The sequence below is a fragment of the Chrysochloris asiatica genome, unplaced genomic scaffold (assembly GCF_000296735.1).
Source record: "Chrysochloris asiatica unplaced genomic scaffold, ChrAsi1.0 scaffold00103, whole genome shotgun sequence".
NCBI classification, from domain to species: Eukaryota; Metazoa; Chordata; class Mammalia; order Afrosoricida; family Chrysochloridae; genus Chrysochloris; species Chrysochloris asiatica.
The window spans coordinates 3,061,578-3,071,990 of NW_006408621.1; the positions used below are offsets into that span (position 1 = coordinate 3,061,578).

General features: G+C 39.1%; 1 protein-coding gene across 7 annotated transcripts in view; it reads left to right on the top strand.

The window, feature by feature from the left end:
* DLGAP1 (discs, large (Drosophila) homolog-associated protein 1) overlaps positions 1 to 10,413 on the top strand; it is a 461,019-nt gene that overhangs the window by 102,983 nt on the left and 347,623 nt on the right. For all 7 annotated transcript variants that reach the window (XM_006867258.1, XM_006867257.1, XM_006867263.1 and 4 more), the window contains exon 2: positions 3,905 to 4,119. In XM_006867258.1, the coding sequence (XP_006867320.1) occupies positions 3,905 to 4,119 (215 nt within the window). The remainder of the gene's footprint in view (positions 1 to 3,904; positions 4,120 to 10,413) is intronic.

Here is a 10,413-nt window from a genome sequence, read left to right on the forward strand (position 1 = left end):
TTGGCGGAGCTCTCTGCTATACGTCCACCCAATCTGCCATCTTGTTCGTTCTCCATACTTTAGAATTTTAAAGCCACATGTTATCAATCATAAAACTCAAGTTCATTAAATGCAGAAGTTTGCAGTTAAACTGAAATGCTGCAATTTACTAGCTGTGTGTTCTTTAGCAAGTTACTTAAGCTCTCTGAGCTCCTGCTTCTCACCAGAGAAACAGAAAAAAAAATACTTACCTCACAGAATGGTTGATGAAAGCTGATCAAGTAAACTAATTGGTTTTGTTAGGTGCCATCAAGTCAGTACTGACTCACAGTGACTTTATGCACAACAGAGTGAAACACTGTCCCATCCTGTGCCAATCTCACAAGTGTTGCTATGCTTGAGCCCATTGCTACTGCCACTGTGTCAATCAATCTCATTGGGGATCTTCCTCTTCTTTACCAAGCATAATGTATTCTCCAAGGACTAGTCCCTCCTGATAATATGTCTGAAGTATGAGAGATGAAGTCTGGCCATCCTGGCTTCTAAGGAGCATTCTAACTATTCTTCTTCAACAGACTCGTTTGTTCTTTTGGTGCACCGTGATACTTTCAATATTCTCTTCCAACACCATAACTTGAATGCATCAATTCTTCTACAGTCTTCCTTATTCATTGTCCAACTTTCACACTCGTATGAGGTTATTGAAAATACCATGGCTTGGGTCAGGTACACCTTAGTCCTCAAACTGACATCTTTGCTCTTGAACACTTTAAAGAGGCCTTGTGCAGTAGATTTGTCTAATGCAATATATCTTTTGATTTCTTGACTGTTGCTTCCATGAGTGTTGATGGTTGATCTGAGCAAAATGAAGTCTTTGATAACTTCAATCTTTTCTCCATTCATATGGATGTTGTTATTGGTTAGTATTTTGGGGTTCTTTACATTGAGGCGCAACCCATACTGAAGGCTATGATCTTTGGTCTTTGTCAGTATTTTAAGTCCTCTTCAATTTCATCAAACAAGCTTGTATCATCTGCATATCTTGGATTATTAATTAGTCTTCCTCCAACTCTGATGCCACATTTCTCTTCATATAATCTAGCTTCTCAAATTATTTGCTCAGCATACAGGTTGAATAAGTATGATGAAAGAATACAACCCTGGTGTATACCTTTTCTAATTTAAATGTTAAAAATTAAATATTGTCTTATTTTAATGAATAATTGGTAAATAGTTCATGTCACCCTGGTGAGTATATTGTCATCTTCTCATTATAAACCTGGCCAGTTCCAGGCAGCTCTTCCAGAATAAGCCTTCCCCCATCACCATTACTAACAACTCCTAGCGTAATTCACCAGGTTACAAATGTCTGACTAATGGACAGTTTGCACTTGCCCTTTGATGTTATATAAATTTTCTCTCAATTTGAAAAGACTGCACCAATCCCTATTTGCAACTAATTCTTCATCACAATCACATTCACATGCTGTATGTGTAGCTTTTAAATCATTGAAAGTGTCTTGAGTCTTTTCTTGCACGGATCCACTGCCATGCAGTCAATTCCGATTCATAGGAACCCTGTACAAGGTTTCCGGGGCTGTAAATCTTTATAGGTGCAGAAATACTCATTTTTGTCCTATAGAGCTGCTGGTAGGTTTGAACTTGTGCTTAGTGGTCCACTGCTTATCCTACAGCACCACTAGTACTCCTATTCTTACCCCAAAGTAAGGCTAAATAACTGAACACACCTGTCCCATTTTACCTACAAATTTTACTTAAGACCAGTTAGGAATGGATTTCATTTATAACACCACATTGTAAACTTACTAACATGTTGACTTAGAATTATTCCCAAACTGATTTTATGCTTTGTCTTTGCATATATATTATTGACATCTAAGGGAAAGAATGAACCTCCCCTTTTTATGTCTCTCTTAATTGAGCATTGTTCAGTGTTCTGGGCACTGCAGACTATTGTTTCTTGATGGATTAAAGAAAGTGGAGAAGTGGAGGAGGGATGAGAACCTAGGCTGAATTCATATTGAAGTAACTCTAAGAATAGAAGAAAGCACCGGAAGGTCTAAAATGAACTGCAGTGTCTTGCTGAATTTGAAGGAAATGTGAAAGAGAAGAGAGCAATGTGCTGAGAACATTGTCTTGTGTGGTACCCAGACCTAGGGACTTAGAGTAGGATACAGGAAAACAAGAGTAAGCAATTCATACGAGAAGTCCCTGTGTGGGGCAGATGGTTAAACACTCAACTATGAGTCAGAACGTTGGCAGTTTGAACCCACCTAGAGGAGCCATGAAGGCCAACCCTGGGGATCCGCTTCTGAAAGGTCACAGCCTTGAAAAATTCTACTCTGCAAACATTGGGGTTGCCATGAATCAGAATAGACAGGATAGCAACTAACTGCGACAGTTGATAGATGATAGAGATAGATAGATAGACAGATGATAGATAGATAGATGATAGATGATAGAGATAGATAGATAGATAATTAGATAGATAGACAGGTGATAAATAGATGATTGAATGATAGGTAAGTAGATAGGGAGATGATAGATTGGTAGATGAATGGTAAGTAGGTAAGTAGATACATAGATGCTAAGTAGGTGATGGAGTCCTGGTATGGTGCTGGGGGTTAATGCACCAGACTGCAAAGCCATTTGAACTGCAAGGTTGGTAGTTCAAGCTCACCAGCTGCTCCTTGGAAACCCTATACAGGGTCGCTATGGGTCAGAACCGACTCGACGGTACTTGACAACAACAACAAGTAGGTGATAGGATGATAGACAGATAGATGATAAATCACAAATTGATAAATGAAAGACAGAGAGAGATAGTAGAGTAACCAGAAAATAAAAGAAGAGAAGCTTTCAAAAACTGGTCTGTGTGAGTATATTTGTGTGGTGTTGGTTGTATGCCATGGAGTCAGTTCCGATGCATAGCGACCCTGTATAGGGTTTCCAACTCTGTAAACCTTTACGGGAGCAGAAAGCCTCATCTTTCTCTTGCAGAACTGCTGGTCATTTCAAACTTGTAACCAACTTGTAACCACTATGCTATCAGATCTCTTTATAGTTGTGTGGAGGCCAAGAAAAATAAAGATTTTTTTAAATATCATTAGCTTTCAGGATGAAGTCATTAGGAACCCTTAGAGAGTGTTCTCTGTAGATTTATAGGGCCTAAATCCAAATTAAGAGGGACTAAGAAAAATTGTGTAATTGGGAAGAGAATGCAGTTGGTATACACCACTAGTTTAAGAAGATGAGAAATTGGATACCAGAAGTTGAAGCTGGAAGGTTCAGGGAGGGCAGAGATAACACAGGAAGTATTCTTGAATTTTAAATGGAAATTGAACACAGACAATTGAAAATTTCAAGGAAAACAGCTCTATTCAATGCCATATTTCTACCTGACTTAACTATAACTAGTGTGAGAAGACGGAGACATATAAATGAATCAGAGCCAAAAGGTTTCAGTTTTTCCTATATGGTTTGTTTTTAAATTGAGACATGGATTTGTGTGTATTCAAACTATTTTCAAACCTATGGTTTATAAAACACTATTCTTGAGAAGTTAATTGAGCAGTAAAGTGTTATTATCTTGGAGAAATGTCTAAAATGTTCTACAGTCATCTATATTGGCAACATGCAAGGTCATGTTATTGTTAAGTTGTTAAGTGCTGTCGAATTGGTTCCATCTCATAGCGATCCTCTATAGAGTTTACAAAGAGCAACTGATGGATTTGAACCGCTGACCTTGTGGTTAGCAGTCCAGTGCTTATCCTATAGCACCACAACAGAACCCATTCAATGCCATACTCACCCACCCCCCAAAAAAAGAAAGGAAAAAAAAAATATATTTTTTTTTCTAAGAAAACTAATCAGAACGTTTATTACATGTCTTATATTTGAATAGGTTCCTCAAGATGAGTGGTCAGGATATACTCCTCGAGGTAAAGATGATGAAATTCCATGCCGAAGAATGCGGAGTGGCAGCTATATCAAGGCCATGGGGGATGAAGACAGTGGTGACTCTGACACAAGTCCCAAGCCTTCTCCCAAAGTTGCTGCAAGAAGAGAAAGCTATCTCAAGGCCACCCAGCCATCCCTTACAGAACTCACCACACTCAAGTAAGTGGTCTAACACCTTGCCTAATTTCTAGTATCCGACTGGATGACTCTGTGGAGCTGAAAACATCATAACAGCCAATGGTGGTGTGCTGCAAGGTCTGGCTTGTATATTTCAGTACCTTCAAAGTCCATGGCCATGCAGATGTACCGTGAATAGACCATAAGCTGAATCTGCAACTTTGAAGAAGGGTTTGAAACAATCCAGAATGGTTTCTGAAAAAAAATAAAATTCTTGGTCAATGAGATGTATCGCTATCTGTGAACAGTTGCTCAGCCACTAAACCATCAGGGAAACTCTTCATCATTGAATTGTTCAGATAATTGAGCAGTAAAGTATTATTATCTTGGAGAAATAATGTGTGCTTCAAAACTGGATATTATGTTTAGGTTTGTGATACATGTTCTTAAATTTGGGCAATCTGTAAGGTTTTAAAAATGGCCTCTTGTCTTAAAGAATACACTTATGAGTATTCCTTACCTTTATTTATACTATATTCAGATGAATAGCAGTATTTCAACTGAAACTACAAAAATTGATTCTTATAAGCTAGGTTTGATTTAATATTACTTATAGAGAGAATACAGAGCCTTGGAACATATCAGCATATGGATCCAGAGGTAGGACTCAACTAAGACCTAACAATTATGCTCCAAATAATTAGTACTTTAAAAGCGTTTTTGATTCCATATTTCTCATAAGTACATTATACTAAAGATATATTTATATTACATTATAAAATAAAATCTCTTAAAAATAAAATTAACAAATACAAAAACTAAAGCAGTCAGGATAAAGAAAACCAACCAAATTATTAACCAAGAACACTGAAAAAAAAAGTGACCACTCTATAATAGGAACTTATTAAAATAAAAGAGAACATTTTAAAGAAGTGGACAGGGAAAGCATTTTCATGAATTTTTTCAAAGGAAAAGTTTCATACCAATGACATTAGAAAGCCAACATAAGAAAGTCTCTTCTTTCTTTCCTTTACCTTCTGGTTCTATCCCTTGCTGTTCTTGTTTGCCTTTATTACTGCCATACAAGGTAAAAATCGATCATGGAAACAGAAAGTAGAAACAGATCTTTGGCCCACCTAGGTTCAGAAATTAAATTATCCCAGTTGGAAAATAACTGGATTTGTAACCAAAGCAGTGGGCCAACGTGTGACATGAGGGTAGCCAAGAGCCCTCTGGAAAATATATGCTATGGTCCTGAAAAATCTCTCACTAGAGAACATAATAAATAGCAGTCATAGCCATGGCGTCTTCCTGAAGAAGCAAAAGACGGAATCCTTAGGTAAGAAAGTGACTTAGAGCCTCCAATTTTCCTCACATAAAACCTTGAGAGTCCCTTTCAGTTTCTCAGTACTTGTTAACTTCTTATCAGGATACATTTGTCACATTAGCTGAGACACCAGGTCTTGAGTGACGAGATGGCATGATTATAGCTGCACACTCATGAGAAATAATTCCTAATAATGCCTGAAATGAGCAGAGCCCTCAGTAAAGACCTGGGCAAAGTAAGTGCTCTGAAGGATTATGACCCGTGCAAAGTGCTCTGAAGGATTATGCGGGCAGGGGCAGGTACTGAAATCCACACTCACACTACCCTGGGCCTGCTCTCTCAGACTTAGGGTTGTAGGGAATCCAAAGTCACTAGAACTCTATTTTTTTTTTAACATCTATATAATCTTTTCCTATAATGTCCTGAAACCTTAATTTTGCAACTATCATATAGTTCTTTCGCTGCTCAGAAGAGCAGAAAGAGACAAATATAAAGCTATTGACTAAGCTGAACGGAGAGAAGGCCAGGTATGGCAGACAGTGAACCCTTGAGCTGAGTAACAGAGTAAGCCCACCCCAAACTCATGGTGGCCATTTAGGTCTGCCCCATAGGCTTTCCAAGGCTGTAAATCTTTACGAAAGCAGAATGTCAAATCTTTCTTTAGCACCTGGTGGGGTCAAACCACTGACCTTTAGGCTATCAGCTGAGCACTTTAATCATGTCACAACCAGGTCTCCTTGTAGTAGAGTTAGGGACTGCTATGTTCTTCTCACAACCTACACAAATTCAAAATGGTAACCAACTAGAGGACACTAGTGAATTAGAAAACATGTTTCTTTACTTAGGAGGGTGTTTCACCAAATCAGCTTTGGTGCCACCTATTATAAGCACTGGGCTTCTAACCACAAGGTCAGCAGTTCAAACCCACCAGCTGTTCTGCTACTGTAGAGATGTACCACCTAGTAAACTGAGGGGCAGCTATATCAAAGCCATGGGGATCAAGACAGTGGTGACTCAGGAGCCAAAACTGACTCAGTGGCAGTGGGATATCTTTAGCAGGCAAAATACCATGTGGCCACCATCCAACCATGTGTTACTTCCCATTCCCAAGACTAATTTTTCTTAGTTTTGCTTACTGCCATTCCTTTCTTCCTCACCTCCTTTAGGAATTCCATTTATACCTAACTACATATCACCCATTTCCAGTCTAATGGGCATGCATTGAGGAATACTGGGAGAAAAGTCATAGACACCATGGAAGCAAAACTTCAGACATGGCATGACTCATAATTGATTCTGTTTTACTCCTTGATGATGTTTTGACTGGAGATCATTATTTCTCTACAAGTTTGACGCATTTAATTCCTCATGAGAAAAAGATCCCCATATCTTGGAATTCTAGTTCCCCAAAAAAGAAAACTATATTTATGTTCCTACTTCTTTGACATTTAAGTCCATTTTTTTACCTCCTTCCTCCTCAGCAATTCACAGCTTTAGGGATGAATCATAGGCACAAACCAAGATAACTAAAATGAGTCAAGTGAGAAAGAGGCAACATTTTGTTTAAGATTTTAGACTTCCATTTTCTCTCAGAAATATCTGAGAAGAAGCATTCCTATACTTTCTTACATTGCTTTTCTTGTTTCTTTTTTTTATTTTCCATAATGTTTGGAGGATTTTAATTTCTGAAGGTGGTTTTCATGAATTACTCAATATTAGTGGTCAGGTCTTCAGATTTTTTAAGCTTAAAGTCAGTTCAGGATCCTTGGTTCTAAGGCAGTTTTGACACAATGAAGTCTATGTTTGGGCTGAAAAACTCTCTATAGCTGCTCTCTGGGTACCTATCATTTCTATCACTCTTTCCTTTGTTTCCGTAGCTGTTAACAAACCCCTTTATCTCACCATGAGCTTTTTTTCGTGCCTCAGATATAGACTAATAATGAATATGAGATGGTATATCACTGAAAATATTGGTATTTTCAAAAAGGACTGAATGTTTAATCATAAATTTTCAGGCATGTAAGAGAGAGGTTTTGAGGCCAGACTCTCCTCCAAGCTTCTTTCCACAGCTTGGCGTGGATGAAGCACTTACCCCTTTTATTAGATTTGTTATAATAAGCTGTGTATTCCAGAACCAAGACTACTGCTTGCTTCCATGAGTCTCAAAACCATGTCCAGATGTCATGTTGGACTGTTATTTAATGTACATATGGTAGAGAGAAATTTTGAAATGACATTAAGTGAGCTGTCAATTTCAAAATTCTTAAGTTAAATTCAAATGTCCACTAGCCCAAGAAAATAAAAAAACATTTATAATTTCTTCATACTTCTTAATCCCTTCACCCAAGCACTAAGAAAAAATTTCCCTGGAAGCACTAGTCAATCTGTAACATTATAGACTTTGGGAAACTCATCTGAAATCTACAAGAAAGGCCCCAGGCTTTTGTGCGTATGAGTTCTGGAAAGGGACAGTCAGAGCTCCTAACAGCTTCAATAAAGTGTCTCTCAAAAAAGCTCCAGGAAGGTTTTATTTTCAATCCTAACTACCTTGCAGTCAGACAGTTTTTCATTTCAAGATGGTCTGTGCTCTTAATCCTAATTCTCTCCCAATTTCTGAATAATACATTTTAAAAAGTAAACTTGTGACATATTAAATACCTCTGGGACTTTTGGCAACAGGTTTAATGTCTCTCAGCCTCCCTTATGAATGAAAGACTTGGGCTCTTACAGGGAGGCACCCCCTCAGTGGTTCCTACATCCCTCCACCCCACCCCCACCCCCACCCAGGGGCCAGGCCATGACAGGCAGACTTGGGGATCCCAGAACTCTTCCTCCAAGCACAGATTGAGCCATAGAAACATTCTCAACACAGTGCTCCAGCAACTATGCTCAGGCCTCTCAGATGCCCTCCCAGTCTGCATGATCCCTGAGAAACCTCTCAGCACAGGCATGTAAGGATGATGCACAGTTTAAAGATAAAGGGAAGGAGTGCTTGGTACATAGAAAAGTCTGAAAAGGTATCGACAGGTGTTCTCCTTCAACTTTAATTCTGGAGATTTAAAATGAGCCAACTCTATCTACACCAGGAACCCAAAATTGGAGCCTGTTGCTGGTGTCTTTCTTTTAATTATCTTAGTATAAGTTTGTTTCCCTTTTTTCCTCCTTAGACATAGTGTCCTCTGCTAGTTCTTCACATTCCACGCACCCTCCTACCACCTACTGCTCCTCATGTTCCTTCTCTTCCCAGAAAAAAAAGAGAGAGAAAGGGAGTGGGGAGAAGATGGGAGCATCGCTATTTTTTCCCAAAGATGTGAACTGTATTTAAAAGCACTGCTCTGTTTTCCTTTGTTGTCTGCTTTCCCCATACCTCTCCTTCCTGCCCCTCAGTATAATTGCAGCCTGTTAGAAATGCTTTCTGCAGTGCTAGGGAGGAAAAACAGTACAACCTTGCATGCAAATTTGTGACTTTCCATCTGAGCATGCAAACTCAAGGCACCTTCCCATTCTTCCCTGACTATCACATTTTCTTATATGAGCCTCCAGCCTCTCAACTTCTTCCACCTCCAAAGTAATAAAAAAAATAAAAAAATAAAAAAATGGGGAAAAATAGAAACAGTGAAACAATAGACAAATTAGATAGCTTTCCAACCTAAGTAAGCCTGTTTAAAAAACGCACAAAAAGACTGGTACCAGCAAAGGCTTGCTGTATTCAGCACATTATCAACAAAAGCAAAAACAAAAAACAAACAAACAAAAACATTGCCATCAAGTTGATTCCAAATCATAACAACTGCAGAGGACAGAGTAGAACTGCTCCATAGAGTTTCCAAGGCTGTAAACTTTATACAGGAGTAGGCTGCCACATCGTTCTTCTGTGGATGACTGGTGGGTTCGAACCACCAACCTTTTGATAGCAGCCAAGCACTTAACCAATGCACTCTCAGGGCTCCCGGTCCTCACCACCACTGGAATGGGAGTGCCCTTTCCAAACAACATGGCATGTATGAATATTGTGATCAGGTGCTATAGAGTTGCTTTAAACACACACACACACACACACACACACACCTTATTTGGGAAGAAATCTGGACTGATTGGGCTCCCCCTGTACTGTTGAAAGCCACAGAAGATTAAGGATGACTTGTGTCTAGGAGAGAGGTGAAAGAAGAAAAGGAAATCCAGATAACGTTTTAGAGAGTTTACACAGTAGAGGAGATACTGACATTTCAGTCTGACCAAGTGATAAAGGCTTTACATATTATATATTTTCTCATTTAATCAGAACAACTCTATATACCTGATTTCTCCTGTTTCACAAATGAGAAATTTGACGCTCCAAGATGTTAAATAAATTCCCCAAGGTTAGCCAGCTGCCATTAAGTCGACTCCAATCCATGGCAACCCCATGAATGTCAGAGTATAACTATACTCCACAGTGTTTCCAGTGGCTAATACTTCAGAAAATCACCAGGGCTTTCTGGGTGAATTTGAATTGTCAACCTTTCCATTAATAGCCCAGTACTTACCCACTTGCACCACCTGGGATTTCTGTGTCCCAGGTTCCATCTTACCAAATGTCAGAGCTAAGATTTGAGCCCAGGTCTTGAAAACAGCATGGTAAAAGTAGAAACGATCCAAAGGTGGAATGATGACATTTTTTTTTTTTTTAATGGAAGGAAAAATGGTCAACTGGATGTGGACAGCTGAGAAGTAGTGCCAAGGGAAAAGAGAAATTGAAAGCAGATTCTGAGAACTGAAGGAACAGCATGTTATGGCTTGGGCTTGGGCTTGGCCTTGGTCTGGTAGAAGGGAGGAAGCACCTAACGATCAAAGCTGGAGTGGGGTTAGCAGACCAAGGACATGGCCTCTTCAGAATCTGGGCCCAGCTCTGTGAGGACTAGTGTAATCTCACATCAAGTACTTGTGTCTTCTCAGAGAAGGTGCAGTATAGGTTTAATGGGAGACATCTTCATATGACTACAAACCAATTTTACACCATTAATCCCTGA